Source organism: Canis lupus, chromosome 11, assembly GCF_048164855.1.
Source record: "Canis lupus baileyi chromosome 11, mCanLup2.hap1, whole genome shotgun sequence".
Classification (NCBI taxonomy): domain Eukaryota; kingdom Metazoa; phylum Chordata; class Mammalia; order Carnivora; family Canidae; genus Canis; species Canis lupus.
Genome location: NC_132848.1, coordinates 27,857,105 through 27,874,428, shown reverse-complemented (window position 1 = coordinate 27,874,428; position 17,324 = coordinate 27,857,105). Strand labels below are relative to the sequence as shown.

Genomic DNA, 17,324 nt, shown 5'->3' with positions numbered 1-17,324 from the left:
GGGAAGACAAGTCACAAACTTGGAGAAAATATTTGTAATCCATATATCTATCTGACAAAGGACTCATATCCAGAATGTATAAAGAACCACTACAAATGAAATTTAAAAATAGGCAAAAAAATTTAAAACTGAAATAGGCAAAACACTTGAATAGGCAAAGATGTTCACAAATCATATTAAAAGATGCTCAACAACTTTTCAGGGAAATGGAGATTGAAACAATACTATATACTCATCAAATTGGTTAAATAAAAAAGAATAACAGTACTTAAGTAGTGACAAGTATGTGGAGCAACAAACTCTCAAACACTACTGGTGGGAGTACGAAGTGGTAGAAACCACTTTAGAAGACTAGTTGAATATACACCCAGAAATGCCACTCTTGAGCATATGCCCAAGAGAACTGAATATGTATAGCCATAAAAAGGCTTACATAATAACATTCACAAGAGCTTTATTCATAATAGCCAAGAACTATACACATATCAAATGCCCATCAACAGAAGATGGGCAAAAAAACTGAGATGTTCATATAATGGAACAGGACTCACCAATAAACAGGAATGATACTACTAATGTATGCAACAACATGCATGAGTCTTAAAATCATTAGTGGAGATAAAGAAGCCAGAGGCAGAAGAATACATATGTTTCCATCTGTATGAGTTTCAAGAAAAAAACACAACTAATTTACGCAGTAGGAGAAATTAGAATAGCAGCTGCCGCTGGGAAGGAGGAAGAACTAAGTAGAAAGGGGGATAAACGGAAAGGGGGATTGGAAATGTTCTTTATCTTCATATGGGTGATTGGTTATACTTACCAACATTCATCAAACTGTATACTTAGGATCTGTGCATGTTTTAGTATATAAATTATATCTCAATAAAGCAGTGTTAGCATTAAAAACCTATTTTAAAAAATAATTTAGAGGTCAGCCCGGGTGGCTCAGCGATTTAGCGCCACCTTCGGCCCAGGGTGTGGCCCTGGAAACCCGGGACTGAGTCCCACGTCGGGCTCCCTGCATGGAGCCTGCTTCTCCCTCTGCCTGTGTCTCTGCCCCTCTCTCTCTCTCTCTGTGTGTCTCTCATGAATAAATAAAATCTTTAATAATAATAATTTAGAGTAAAGAGGTAGAAATTTTATGGTTAAAGGAGTCAACTTTGACATTTATATTTTTTATATTCCTAAAAGAAAGTTAATTGCTATAAATCTGCTAAAGGTATAAAAGTATTACAGTATTAGTCATCCATTCATCTAATATCTATTGAGTGATCCTACTCCCAGGCAATGTAGTAAGTGCTAGAGATAATGTTATCGCCCTTTAGAAATTCACAGTTTTGCAAAAGATACAGGCATGTATATAAATGTGCTCTGACAGAGATATAGGGATATTGTGCACATAAGGGAAAGAACATTGCACTTGACCTGAAAATATCAAGGAGACTGAGGACTATCAGTTGGAGAACCTGAATCACCTGCAGGAACATGGCACTCTTTCTGATAAGTTTGAGCCTAATGCATAATGGGCCCTAAACCTGCGATAAAAAACAGGCCCAGCCATGCCAACTGCATCTAGCTATTTGTCCAAGACCGTAAAATTAGATTTGAGTGAATGATTTTTTAGGCCATGACTGCTGCAAGTCAAGAGTATAATATGTACATTTCTTGTATCATCTTTGACATAAAATAACTCTGAAATAGATGAAAAAAAGAATAAACCTCTCGGTTCCTGTCCCAGATTAATGAACACAACTAATTCAGTTCTCAGATCCTTCCTATGTGCTCCATCCTGCTATATGCTGCTAGTCAAGTGCTTGGTCAAGTCTGGAGATGTGACATGTGGTGACAGCATAGAGTAGAAGAGCAAAGAGCATGAGCAGGATATGGATAACATCATTCATTCAACAACATATTGTTGAGAACATGGATTCTAGAGTCAAAACGTCTAGATTATAATCTTGACTCTAACACTAACTAGCCGTGTGAGCTAGCTACTCAACTTCTTTGTACCTTCCTTTCCTCATCAGTAAAAAGGGGCCAACCTATCCAAAGGGTTATTATGAAGATTAAACGAGTTAATACAGGTAAAATATTTAGAAGAGCCTTTGTCACACAGTTAAACTATATAAACTTGTTTGCTAATATAGGGGTCCAAAAAGTTGGAGAATACAGAATAAACTTATTTTTAAGCAGTATGTTGGTTACATTTTAAATTCATATGTTCAATGTTTTTCTATAGATTCTAGACACTGTTTCAGGTAAAGTATCTCTGTATTTAAAACAATGTGTTCTAGCTTGGATTGCATCTCATTTAATTGATTTTTAATTTCTGCCTGATTAGATCTAAATTCTGCAGTCATGAAGTCTCTTGAGTCCTTTATGCTTTTTTCTAGAGCCACCAGTAGCTTTATAATAGTGTTTCTGAATTGGCTTTCTGACATTGAATTGTAATCCAAATTTTGTAACTCTGTGGGAGAGAGGACTGTTTCTGATTCTTTCTTTTGAAGTGAGGTTTTCCTTCTAGTCATTTTGCTCAGTGCAGAGTGGCCAAAAACAAGTTGTACTGGGAAAAGGAGAAAAAGAGAGAAAAGAGAGAAAAGAGAGGAAGGAAGGAAGGAAGGAAGGAAGGAAGGAAGGAAGGAAGGAAGGAAGGAAGGAAGGAAGGAAGGAAAGAGAGAGAAAAGAAAAAAGAAAAAAAGAGGGGGAAGTAAACAGAAATAAAAGAACAAAAAAACAAGGGGGGGTATCCTCTGATTCTGTATACTGTAAATCCCTCTACTTCCCCTGGAACTTTCCAGTGCTGCTTGGTCAAAAATTTGTTTTTCCCCTGTTGGTCTAGCTGGTCTTCTGGGGGAGGGGCCTGCTGTGCTGATTTTCAGGTGTTAGCACTTGGGGGGTGGAAGGGGAGATGGGCGGGGGGTGGGGGGTGACTGGGTGACAGGCACTGAGGTGGGCACTTGACGGGATGAGCACTGGGTGTTATTCTATATGTTGGCAAATTGAACACCAATAAAAAATAAATTTACAAAGAAAATAAATAAAATAAAATAAAACAATGTGTTCAACTGTCAACCTAAAACCCCCCCAAAACTATAATACAAAACAGTGTCCCCAAAGTCTGAAACAGTGAAATTTATCATAAAATTTACTAAAAATCTTTTCAGATGAATAATTAGACTCATTGTTTTAAATTTACTTCATCTGAAAAGCTGTCTGGAGGTTGAAAAAAAGCATATGGAGAACCTTGTTTGAAACGTTAACCAATGAACTATTTGAAAATAAGTTTCTCTTGTTCCCCAAGTTTTCCGAATTGTTTTCTCAACTTTTCCCCTCTACAGTACAGTTGCCTTCCCTTAGCCATGAGGAATACTTTCCAAGACCCCTAGTTAGATGCCAGAAACTGTATAGACCGTAAAAACTGTGAAGACAATCCTATATATGTCTTTTTTCTACACATGCGTACCTACGATGAAGTTTAATTTGTAAATTAAGCACAGTGACAGATTAACTACAATAATAAAATAGAACAATTATACCAATATACCATAATAAAAGCTATTATATGAATGGGTTATCTCTCTCAAAATATCTTATTGTATTCTACTCACCTTTTTTATGTGATGTGAGATAATACAACACCTATGTGATAATATGGAAGTGAAGTGAGTGACATAAGCATTGTAATATAGCACTAGGCTACTACCAACCTTCTGAACAATATGTCAGAAGGAGGATCATCTGCTTCCAGACCGCAGTTGACCAGGGGTAACTGAAACTATGGAAATTGAAACCACAGATAAGGGGAGATTACTGTAATACTATTATTAATTACTGGGCAGGCACTGTGTGATAGGCACTGTTGTAATGTTATAGAGCATGGACAAAGATGTTAAGCATCTGACCCTTGATTTTAGCTCAGGTCATGATCTCAAGGTCATGAGATTGAGCCCCACATTGGGCTCTGTGCTCAGTGCAGAATCTGCTTGTGATTTTCTGCCTTTCCCTCTGCCCCTCTTCCTGCTCATGCTCTCTCTCTCCCTCTAAAAAATATATATAAAAATCTTTAAACCTCAAACAGACATAAAATATTCCTGTCTTCATGAAACTTATGCTTTTGTAGGAGGAGAAAGAAAACAAATAATAGGGAGTAAGAAGGGATAAAAAAATATATAAAACATGCCCTATGTCAGATAAGAAAAGCTATGAAGAAAAATAAAACAGAAGGTGGCTAGGGCGTATCAGTACAAAGAATGGGGTGGGGCTGATTTTAAATAAATAGGGTAGATATAAGAGACCTCACTAATAAAATGACTTTCTCAGATTCTCAGCAGAGATCTGAAGTGAGGAAGCAATGCAGGTATCTGGAGATGTGCACTCCGGGTAAAGGGTAAAAACTAATCAAGGAAATCAACATAAAGGTCTTTTTTTCTATAGTTTCTTCTGCTTTTACCTTTTTTCTTTGTCTCTTCTTAATACCAGTATCTCAGGTAGGATCCAATTATAGATTCTTGGATCACTGCAATTTCTCTCTCATTAATTTCTCGGTATAAACTTCATTGCTGGGATCCCTGGGTGGCACAGCGATTTGGCGCCTGCCTTTGGCCCAGGGCGCGATCCTGGAGACCCGGGATCGAATCCCACATCGGGCTCCCGGTGCATGGAGCCTGCTTCTCCCTCTGCCTATGTCTCTGCCTCTCTCTCTCTCTCTCTGTGACTATCATAAATAAATAAAAATAAAAAATAAAAAATAAACTTCATTGCTTTTTTTCTTTTCTGATCCAACAAAATCATTCTTATTGAGTAGTTTTTCAATGATCAAATTTCTTACCTCAATTCCCTCAGTTTCTTTTTTTATAACTTCTACTAAATAAAAATTTACTGATGTCCAGTATGTACCAAGGCCTGATGGTAAAAAGATGATTATCATATGACATATACCCTAAGAATCTAGTCAAGGACAAATCTGTACATATACATGTACATGTATACATACATGCACACATATACATATATATATCAAATGGGTATACTATAAAAAACCCACACTGATATTATTAATAAAGTTCTACAGCAATTAATTCTGCCTAGTGAGAAAAAGAAATAGTTGGAGATATGGAGGAAAAGACCTCTGAGCTAGAATTTGACAACTAAGTAGGAATTCAACAAACAGCAAGAAACTGCTATTACAGGGAAGAAGAAACATCTTAAGTATCAGCACATAGAAGTGAAGAATATACTAGGAATGCCAAATGCAATGTGTTAGATTGAAGACTAAGGAATTAATAGTAAAAGGTCGATTTGGAACATGCTAAGGGGCCTGACTTTATCCTGAGAACAAGTAATTCCCAAACTGTTTTAACTGCACACCCAATCAGTAACAATTTTTTTGTCCATGCATTGACCCCCAATATACATACACATTTGTTTATGTATAAATTATGCCAAGAGCTATTATTCTAATAATTACATTCACTAAGAAACAAACACAAAATGATAAATGCATGAAAGATAAAAATAAAATATTTTTCTTGCCTTTTTGGTGCTACCAAATAATCAAGAGTATTTACAAAGTCCAAGATAGTATACTTGTGCTTCATTCTTTGATGCTAAGCTCAACTGTTAGGAAATCTGAAAGACCTTTATGATAGTGAATTTAAACATATCCAAATATACCATACTTTGTACATATAAAAGGTATAAATGCATAACTAAGCATGTCTGCTTAAAATTTCATGCTTATCTATCTTATCTCTCAAAATAGCTCATAAACTCTTTAGAACATGGGCTGATCCTCTCTTTCCACTTAAGGAAAAAAAATCAAGTGCTTAGTACAGTAATAAAATATCTGCTCTATGAAGAAAAAAATGATTATATTCCATTCACGATCATACAAAATACTTTTTTTAAACCTAATTCTTGGGGATGCAAAATTTTGATCACTATTTTAATTTTTAAAAATAAATTCAAACCTCATGAAAGTTAATGTCTTTACAATTTCTGGATTAAAAAGCACAGCATGATCAAAACCCAGGAAGATTTTCTCCAATTTCATCACTAAACCTCAAACCTGGGGTGCCTGGGTGGCTCAGTCGGTTTAAGCATCTGGCCTTTGATTTTAGCTCAGGTCATGATCTCAAGGTCATGAGATTGAGCCCCACATCAGGCTTTGCACTCAGTGCAGAATCTGCTTGTGATTCTCTGCCTCTCTCTCTCCCCCTCTTCCTGCTCATGCTCTCTCTGCCTCTCTCTAAAATATATATATATATATAAATTTTTAAACCTCAAACCTGACCTTAAGTAAACAGTTCAAAAATAAAAAGGATATACATCATGACCAAGTGTGATTTACACTAGGGATGCAGGTTGGTACCCATATGAAAATCAAAGTAATACACCATATTAGAATAAAGGGGGAAAACACATAATCATTTCAACAGATGCAGAAAAAACACTTGACAAAAGTCAACAGCCTTTCCTCATAAAAACACTCAACAAACTAGAACTCTAACAACCTTATGATGAAAAGCATCTATGAAAACCTAACATCATACCTAATGGTAAAAGACTGAACGTTTTCCTCTTAAGATCAGAAACAAGACAAGGATGTCTGCTCTCCACCAGTTCTATTCAATCCTGTACAGGAGGTTTTAGCCAGGGAAATTAAGCAAAAAAAAGAAATAAAAGGCATCCAGATTGGAAAGGAAGAGTAAAACTATTTCCATTTGCAGATGACATGATCTTGCATGCAGAAAATCCTAAGGAATCTGAAGAAAAAAACAACAAACTATTACAGCTGATAAATGAGCTCAGCAAGTAGCAGGACACAAGAGCAATACACAAAAATAACTCAGTCAGTTGTATTTCTATACACTCGCAAAGAATAATCTGAAAATGGAATTAAGAAAACAATTCCATTTACAATAGCACCAAACAATTAAAAAAAACAGTAAAAAATGAACAAGGGATTTTTTAAAAAAGATTTTATTTATTTATTCATGAGAGACACAGAGAGACGCGGAAATATAGGCAGAGAGAGAAAGAGAAACAGGCTCCATGCAAGGAGCCTGATGTGGGATTCCATCCTGGAACTCCAAGATCACAGCCTGAGCCAAGGGCAGACACTCAACTGCTGAGCCACCCAGGCATCCTGGACATAGGATTTCTATAGACATTTCTCCAAAGAAGATCTATAAATGACCAACAAGGGCATAAAAAGATGTTCAACATCATTAGTCTTTAGGGAAATGTGAATTGAAATCACAATGAGATACTACTTTTCACATTCAGTAGAATGGCTATAATCAAAAACATGGACAGTAAAAAGTGTTGACAAGGATGTGAAAAAACAGGGACCCTCTTACATTATTGGTAAGAATGTAAAATGGCATTGGTGCTAAGGAAAACAGGTTATTGGTTCCTCAAAAAAACTAAACATAGAATTGCCATATGATCGAGCAATTCCATTCTTAAGTATACACCCAAAGGAATTGAAAGTGGAGACTCAAACTGACACTTGGATGCTTTCGTTCATTGCAGCACTATTCACAATAGCCAGGATGTGAAAACAGCTCAAGAATCTCCCAACTGATGAATAGATCAACAAAATGCGATATATTTATACCACAGAATGTCATTCAGCTATAAGAGGAATGAAGTCTTGAGACGTCCCACAGCACAGATGAACTGGAAAACACTGTGGTATGTGAAATAAGCCAGACAGAAAAGGGCAAATGCTCTATGGTTTCACTTATATGAGGTACCCCGCATAGGACATTTATAGAGACATAAAGTAGATGAGAGGTTAGCAGGACAGTCATTGCTTAATGGTTATGGAGTTTCTGTCTGGGGTGATGAAAAGTTTTGGAAGTAGACAGTGGTGATGGTGGTACAACTTTATGAATAGAATTAATGCCACTGAACTGCATACTTAAATGACAAATTTTGTTATTTACATTTTATCACAATATTTAAAAATTAATAATATACATAAAGCCACAGGATTGTATACTTGAAATGAGTGAACTGTATGGTAAGTGAATTATATCGCAACAAAGCTGATTTTTAAAACATGAAGAAAAAAAAGAAATGAGCTCTGAGGCTATAAAAGGACATGAGAGAATCTTAAATGCCTACTGTCAAGGAAAGAAACGAGTCTGAAAAAACTACATATTGTACGATTCCAGCTATATGACATTCTGGAAAAGGCAAAACTATAAAGACAAGAAAAAAAATCAGTGGTTGCCAAGGGTTCTAGCTTAAAAAGAACCAACAAGTGGAACATGGGGCATTATCAAGGCAGCACAACTATTCTGTAGGATATCAGAATGGTACATACATGACACTCATTTTTCAAAACCCACAGAACTATAGAACACAAAGAGCCAACCTTAAGGTAAACAAGGGACTTTAGTTAATGTATTAATACTGGTTTGTCAACTGTAACAAACGCACCACCCTACTGCAAGATGTTAATAGGAGAAACAGCGTGTGGATGGGGAAGGGTCTATGAGAACTCTGTACTCCCTGTGTAATTCTTCTGTAAACCTAAAAGTGCTCTTTAAAAAGTCTATTCTAAAAATGTATACTTAACACAAAGACTGCACTGAATTTTATCCTCTTCTCATGATTCATAAGCCTATTCCCTTTAAGCACAAATTATAATTTTACATTAGACAGGGAGGAAGTGCTGATTCTTTTAGCACTGTAGATACCAGACACTACCAAATCATCTCAGTTCAGTATTCCACGCACCCTTTCCCTATTTCACCTCCTCCTCCACCCCCAACAAAATTATTTTATGACCTAAATTTTTGTATTCATGTAAGTACTTCCATCTAGATAGTCTTTGAAGATTCTGTAGTCTTTGGAAACACTTCTTTACATTTGTGACTAAATTTCAGTCTAATTATAATTGTGAATTACAGTGACATTATTATAGCAAGCTGCCATGCCTCCCGCTTTATTCACTTTGTTCATTTTCTATGAGGTATCGTTTTATCAGGAACCTAAGTGTGTTGGTTTTACCCATCTTCTTGGGAAAAAAAAAAAAATTGTTCTCTAAGGCCCTCAGGAGTCAACACAAAGGATTAAACTGGAAACTATAACTGTCCCAGGAGAAAGGGGGCTGATACATTTAAGAACAACTTTTCCCCAGCTCCTGCTTTAAAAGGATCCTCTCCCAAACCTCTCATCTTTTTTTTTTTAAGATTTTATTTATTTATTCATTCATGACAGACACAGAAAGAGAGGCAGAGACCTAGACAGAGGGAGAAACAGGCTCCCTGAGGGGAGCCTGATGTAGGACTCAATCCCAGGACTTCGAGATCATGACCTGAGTCAAAGGCAGATGCTCAACCACTGAGCCACCCAGGTGTCCCCCAAACCTCTCATCTTTATTGGCACACCGTATGCATTTCTTTTACCTTGGTCTTTTCCAGCTTCATCTATGTGTTGAAAATCCTTTAGGGTCTGAATGTTACAGAACCCTTCTCTGCAATGCTGAATAACTTTCTTTGATCCATTCTTGATGAGATAATCCATGAGTGTCAGGGATTTATACACATGGCGCCAGTTCTTCCCATGATCATTGAGTCTCTGCCACAGCATATTCATAATCTCTGACAGAGAAATTGTGTTGAAAGTCAGGCCACTGATATCTAACATCAGAGAACTAGAAGGACCCCAAGGGTCATTAGAAGTTGCTTCTCTGACTTTTATTTCAGCATCTGAATAATTTTTCACAAAGTTTTTCACTTGTCTCCTGAATGCCATAGGTAAGACAAGTTTGAAGGTAAGATGGGGAGGAGAGCAGTGGAATCAGAGCTTATATAATTGGTTTATAAAACACTTGACAGGTAAGTGGTCCCCAGTTCTGCTGCTCCCAAACACAAATGATTAATCTTCATTTTGATGAGGCATCGGTTTCCTGCAAAGCACAAAAAAGATGTAAGTTAAATACTTTTTGAAATATCTACAGAAGACCAAGTCAGTCTGAAAAAATCTAGGATTACTTAGAAATCAGCCCTTCATTTAATCAGCCAGAATTGGGGGCACCACCTAAATTCTCCTAGGATCAGTATGGAAAAATCTCTTATAAGGAATTGGCCTGTATTATTTAAAGAAATCTAGATGGTCTTTCTAATCTTAAAAGTTTCTGTAGAAAATATCGTTCAACCTCTTTGGCCAGAAATAAATTATTTTAAAGCATTCCATGGACAATCTTTAAAAAAAAAAGGAGGGGGGGTCAGCCCGGGTGGCTCAGCGGTTTAGCACCTGCCTTTGGCCCAGGGTGTGATCCTGGAGACCCAGGATGGAGTCCCACGTCAGGCTCCCTGCATGGAGCCTGCTTCTCCCTCTGCCTGTGTCTCTGTCTCTCATGAATAAATAAAATCTAAATAAATAAAATAAAATAAAATAAATAAAATAATAAAATAAAAAAATAAAATAAAATAAAATAAAGCATTCCATGGACAATGGTCAAGTTAGTATAAGAAAATGGGACTTGGCTCTTCCCCCGAGCGGCCTGAGGTGACCTCTGGAGATGGTTCGCTACTCGCTGGACCCAGAAAACCCTACAAAATCATGCAAGTCGAGAGGTTCAAATCTTCGTGTTCACTTTAAGAACACACGTGAAACTGCCCAGGCCATCAAGGGTATGCATATTCGAAAAGCCACCAAGTATCTGAAAGATGTCACTTTGCAGAAGCAGTGTGTGCCATTCCGTCGCTACAATGGTGGAGTTGGTAGGTGTGCGCAGGCCAAACAGTGGGGCTGGACACAGGGTCGGTGGCCCAAGAAGAGTGCTGAATTTTTACTGCACATGCTTAAAGATGCGGAGAGTAATGCTGAACTTAAGGGTTTAGATGTAGATTCTCTGGTCATTGAGCACATCCAGGTGAATAAAGCCCCCAAGATGCGACGTAGAACCTACAGGGCTCATGGCCGGATTAATCCATACATGAGCTCTCCCTGCCACATTGAGATGATTCTTACTGAAAAAGAGGAGATTGTTCCTAAACCAGAAGAGGAGGTTGCACAGAAGAAAAAGATATCCCAGAAGAAACTGAAGAAACAAAAACTTATGGCCCGGGAGTAAATTCTGCATAGAATAAATGCAAATAAAAATAAAAAATAAAAAATAAAAAAAAATAAAAAGAAAATGGGACTTGTACTCTGACATCTCATTCTTAAAATTTGTTGTCACATATAAAAATAGTGGGTCCTGAAGGTAATTAAGATGGTAGCATCCAAGCCTTAGAATCATCAGATGACCCTGTGGTTGTATTCTTAGTACAGGCCACTAGAATCAGATTTAAATATGTTCTGCAGGGATCCCTGGGTGGCGCAGCGGTTTGGCGCCTGCCTTTGGCCTGGGGCGCGATCCTGGAGACCCGGGATCGAATCCCACGTCGGGCTCCCGGTGCATGGAGCCTGCTTCTCCCTCTGCCTGTGTCTCTGCCTCTCTCTCTCTCTCTCTGTGACTATCATAAATATAAATAAATAAATAAATAAATAAATAAATAAATAAATAAATAAATATGTTCTGCATTCTTGTTAATCTGAAAGTAGGGAGGGTTGTCAGCTATTAACATAAGTAGTTGTACCTCAGTGGACTCGACATCTAACTCGTGGTACCCTTAACCAGTATTTTAGTCCTGGTAAGGTTAGCAAGTTCAAGAAAAAGGTTAAATTACTTTCTTCACTGGGCTTTAGAAAAGGAAATATGCATTTAGGAGTAAACAATGTCAATACTATGATACAAATCAGGTAACAATTTCCCTAAAACCTGGAGTGATCAGCATCTGTATTTCTCACATCCCAAAACAAGTACACACAAAAAGAGGCCCATTTAGGTTGATACAAAATACATTAAAACCTAAAGGAGGTCTGTAGCCCCAGAGCCTTAAATGATGCTTATGAATGATCAACTCGCAGTTCATATGAAACCATTCCCTTCCTTCTTTTTCATTACTTCACATTAAGGTGGGCCAGTTAGTTTGCAATTTCCCTGGTGATTCATCCCTGATGGCCACCAAGATAGTGTACTAAATTGATTTCAAGCCCTGACAAGCATCCAGACCCAATGAAGCCTCAACGATCTATAATCAGATTTTACTAGAGAAACTGCACACACACACAAAAGGAAAACATTAAAATCCATAACAAATTTGTCTTGTTTTCAGTTTTGCTTCTCTTCCTTGACCTTCACAATTCCTAGCTCAGGTTTGATTAATTTCTGTGTATTTAAGGAAGACATAAATTTTCAGAAGCAAACTAAATGAGTTATCCATTTTTTTTTTTTTTCAAAAAAGGAGAAGGGGATAATTAACCTTTTTTTTTTTTTTTTTTTTTTTTGTAAAAGTACAACACACTCTCAAATAAGCAAGATGGAAAATGTATCAGTTTAATTAGCATTTCTTAGAAAGAGACTATCATCAACCCTAGGAAGAAAAAGAGAAGTTGTGTGTTTTTACAATTTTCTGATTTTCTCCCTTGCTTGCACTTCAAACATAGGCATTTTTATCTGACTTATTCCTGTAGTGAAAACCAGATTTATAATGTTTCAATAAGCCATTAAAATTTTCAATCATGAAGGTTTTCTTTTTCTATTGTCTTTTTCCCCCCTTCTACCAAGCTCACGCCATGCAGAGATGCACTGTGACACTGGCTGAGAGCAACAAGTATTGATCTGTTTCCTCACAAGTCTATTTAAACAAACAAAAAAACAACAAAAAACAAACAAAAAAAAAAACCCTGTTAGAATCATAGCCTTCTGGAATTGAACACAGTCATCAAAATGCTATTTTTTTCTTTTTTGGCAAGCTACCTGTCTATATTTTGGAGAGACAAAAATCCTAATTTTTAGGTTCTCCTATATTTTCTACTTTGTACTCAAAGAATGTTTTCTTCAATGCATTTTCTGCCCGGGGAAAGTATCTAAATAATAGGCTTCAATCCAATGGGACTGGATGTGCCTGACATCATACCTAAATTAAACACATTCCCAATCATTAAAAAAACCATGAAGCAAAAAGTCTGGATGAGTGAATTAATACTATTTACTAACGCATGGTACTTTGTGACATGATCATAGAATAGGTAAGACACTATTCTACAATTGTTATCTTTTCAGATTAGCAAGGAGCTCAATTGGTGTTAGTTGTAAATTATATGTTGACTTTATGTGTTTTAGATGCCTGACTACATACAAATGTTCAGTTTACTCATACTATCAGAAACTTGGGATTGTAATTACAGTGATGTGACAAAAGTGGTTCCCAACAGGTAAATTTTCACACCCAAATTTTGGTTGGCTATCCAAGTCCCTAGAATATTTAGAAATGTTAAGATAGGGCAGCCCCTGTGGCCCAGCAGTTTAGCACCGCCTGCAGCCCAGGGTGTGATCCTGGAGACCTGGGATCGAGTCCCATGTCAGGCTCCCTGCGTGGAGTCTGCTTCTCCCTCTGCCTATGTCTCTGCCTCTCTCTCTCTCTTTCTCTCTGTGTGTCTCTCATGAATAAATAAATAAAATCTTAAAAACAAAAAAAAAAAGAAATGTTAAGATATTCCATGTCACAAATCTAGGTCACCTCTTCTGAGAGGCTAGCACAGTAACTACTTAGATCTTCCCAACATATTCTTTCTGCACCTGGTTTAGTTCCTTCATGTGACTTACCATACTCTGTACTTTTGTATTTGTCATTTGCTTTCTTCATCACCAGACCAGGAATTCCATGACAGTAGGGACCATGACCATTCTATTTACAAGGCAATATAATCCTATTGCCTAATCAGTACCTAGAACATAATAGGTACTCAAGAAACAGGTATTGACAATCAATATCAACAAATATTTCTTGAGTATCTACCATTTGTATCACTTTCAACAAATATTTCTTGAGTATGTACCATTTGTAACACTTTGCGGATGACATAAGAAATATAAAACACGATCCTGACATTCAAAAACCAGCGTTTGATTAAGGAGCTTTTTGCCCTTAAATAATTCCAAAGTAAACACACGATGAGGTAGAAAAGGTCTCTTGGTTTCCATTTTAGACTTGCCCACTTCCACAATGCTTTGGCAAAGGCTATTTCCTCCCTCAACTTTACCTTAATCATAACAGGAAATCATTTATCAAGTGACATTGTGGAATTCAAACTCAACGGGTTTTTTTCCAGACTTCTGAAGGGTAATGCAGTGCCTATACCATACGTTACATGATACCCACAGCAAGGTGTGGGGCTGCTCTGAACAAGCAAACACATTAACATGACTGCAACAAAAACTTGTAAATATCTGGAATAAATACAGATAAGTGGCTCCTTTCAATGCAGGTGTTGCTGCCAAACGACCTGGGGGGAAAAAACTGATCTTCAAAATTCTTTGGATATCAGAACTGAGAATAAGGAATCAAGGAACTGAACTGACTTCACCCAAAGACCTAAGACAATACCAAGACCAGCATCTAAGAGGCTGAGTGAGAGGCATCTGGAAAGAAGCATTCAGGGCAGAGAACAGCTTTCCTTTTTGTACAGGTTCTGCCTATAGACTTAAGTTAACCCGGGAGAAAATAAGCTCTGGCCAAGATTGTGATGGGAGAATGATCGCAGACGATGCCATGGCATTAGGAGGTGTTACTGCTCGGATGGGAAGGACACTGCAAGAGGCTGAGAAACCCACTTTGTGGAGCCCCTCCCTCCTGTGTGTGCTCATCGATTCATTCAACTATTAGTTCTCCAGAATTCACCGTGCGGCAGACTCCATTCTAGGAAACGGAGAAACAAGGGCAACAAGGACGCAGTCCCCATTCTCTAGGGTTAAGGTCCACTCTTTTTTGAGCGCTCACAACGCGCTCACACCTAGGCGTTCACACACCTCACCTCATTGCTTTAATAATGAGGATTCCAAAGGCAGGGACTTGAGGTCCTGCTCTGCCACTTCCTAACTAAGGTTCCACAACTTCTCTGGGCCTCAGTTCCCTCATCTGCGGCACAAGGAACAACCACCACATAGACCGCGGACAGGAAGAAGGGAGATGCTTGGGAAAGAATTCTGAACACGAAGGGCGAAGGCTGAGAGAACCAACTTCCTGTAGACGGGGTCTTTCCTCGGCATCCCTTTCTTCAGAACGACCGCTGTGTACAAGGCAGGCCCTGTGCCAGGCCCGGGGTCACACAGGTGAGCCGGACCACCGTCTCCCCTCAGAGGAGTCGGACAGCACGCAGTTTACTTGGAGCAGAAGGCAGGGCCGCACAGATGTTTCTAGAAGGAGGGAGTGACACGATGGCGTCACACAACGGGGACCTTCCCTCACGCAGGCCATGGTAGCCTCAGCCCCTGCTCGCCCGCGCCCAGCCAGCGACGGCACGGCCCCGGGACAAGAGGCGGGGAGCGGGCCCCTCCACGCCCGCCTGCACCCCCAAACCATCTACTACCTGCGGAGAAAGTCTAGCCACCGGCGTCGGGACCTTTCCCCGTTCAACTTCAAGCCCTTGGCTCCCCGGCTGGTCGCCTCCCGCGGCCAGGCCCAGGCGCCCACGCCCTGCCCCACTTCCGCTTCGTCACTTCCGGCCTCTCGGAGGTCTCGTGTCTGCGGTTCACAGCGTATCGCGAGAGCAGAACGCGAGGCGTCAAAAGGACTTAGTTTGCCAGGCCACCCAGTGAATTGAGGGCAGATGGCCTCGTGTAACGATCCAGAGGGCCGTGGTGCTGCCCTCATCCTCCTTTCGAGGAGATATTTTACAACTTCTGTTACTAATGTATTGAAGCTGCCTGGAAACAGCAGCTGCAGCTGATGTCCACCTCAAAGGACCAAGAATGTAATGGTTGTTTGCTAGGAATGAAAAGAGTAGGGACGCCTGGGTGGCTCAGCGGTTGAGCGTCTGCCTTCGGCTCAGGACCTGATCCCGGGGTCCTGGGATCGAGTCCCACATGGGCTCACCCCCCGGCCCCCAAAGGGCCAATTTTTGGTTCTTGATGTTGCACTCCATCTTGATGTTGCCCCCCGCAGGGAGCCTGCCTCTCCCTCTGCCTGTGTCTCTGCCTCTCTCTCTCTCTCTGTCTCATGAATAAATAAATCTTTTAAAAATATTTTTTCAAAAGAGTAATGAAAAGATTAGGTGTGTGGTGGGCAGGGATGGAGTGGCTCCAGGGAGGGCCGGGGGTCCCACTGATGGGTCATCGTTGAGATAGTCAGCGGATCTTCAGTGAGCCCGGCACCCCACCAAGCTGTGCGGATGCAGAGATAAAGCAGGAGTCGGATGCTGCAGGAGTTCACAGGCTAGTGGAGGTGACAGGCACCGTCACAGAAGATTGTCACAAGATAGGTATCTTGTAATAAGAGAGGAGAGAGCATCTAATTCTGCCAAGGAGTATTCGAGGGCAGGCTTCAGGGAAGACTTTACATCTGTATCTTAAAGGATGACAGAGTTCACTGGATAGACAAAGTGGAGGAGGCCATTAGAGGCAGAGGACACATCGTGTGTAAAGGCTTGAAAGCCAAGAGAGCCTATTATCTTGGTAAAACTACAAGTCCTGTAGTTCCGATGGCTGTCTCAAAGGCTATTAGTGGAACAGCAGAGGACGAAGTGGCAGAGGAAGTCAGATCATGAAAGACCGAGTCCAGCCTGCTGGCTGATTTTTATCTGGCACACATTGAAAATATAATCAAACCCATGTTTTAAAAGCACATGGCTGGCTGCGTGGACTATGGCAATATTCCATCAGGGTGGAGGGAAAAGACAGACCATAGAAAAAGTCTTCAGAGATGAAAGTAACATTTGCTTTTAGCTCCTGCTACTTCAATCATAACAATTATTGTAACAGACCTCAGGACAGCTGCTGACGTGTAGTTAGGTAATTATAATGTAAAATGGTAGAAGATATGAAAGAAGTCAGTGTGTTTGGAATACTGCTTAGCTGGCTATCAAATAGACTAGTGGGCATAGTAGCCAGAGAGAAATGTAAAAGGTGGCCTGGAAACAGATTGAACAGGGCCTTGAATGCCATGCTAAGGTTTTATTCTATAAAATAGTGAGGGACAAACAAGTATTTTATTTATATAGTGAGCTATAGTTTAGGAAGATATTTTTTTTCAAGTCATGGATTATATAAATTTCAAAGGAACTCTGAAAAGTAGATATAATTATTCCATTTTACAAATGAGGAAGCCGAGTTTGGGGAACATGCATTCATTCTACATTATTGAGCACCTGCTAAGTGCCAGGCACTATACTGAGCTACGGGAATACAAAGAAGTAATAGTCTAATTAAAAAGACAAAAATAAATTAGCAATTATAATTAGTTGCTGTGATAAAAGTG

The 17,324-nt window shown here is 39.2% G+C and overlaps 1 protein-coding gene across 3 annotated transcripts in view; it reads right to left on the bottom strand.

Moving 5' to 3' along the window:
- ENTHD1 (ENTH domain containing 1) overlaps positions 1-15,562 on the bottom strand; it is a 106,342-nt gene extending 90,780 nt beyond the window's left edge. For 2 of the 3 annotated variants that reach the window (XM_072843881.1, XM_072843883.1), the window contains exons 1-2: positions 15,439-15,562; positions 9,423-9,925 (exon numbers count right to left, since the gene is read on the bottom strand). In XM_072843881.1, the coding sequence (XP_072699982.1) occupies positions 9,423-9,771 (349 nt within the window). In that variant the 5' untranslated portion in view covers positions 9,772-9,925; positions 15,439-15,562. Of the gene's footprint in view, positions 1-9,422; positions 9,926-14,883; positions 15,266-15,438 lie in introns of all 3 variants that reach the window. The other variant, XM_072843882.1, reaches the window with a different exon arrangement.
- Positions 15,563-17,324: the final 1,762 nt, after the last annotated feature.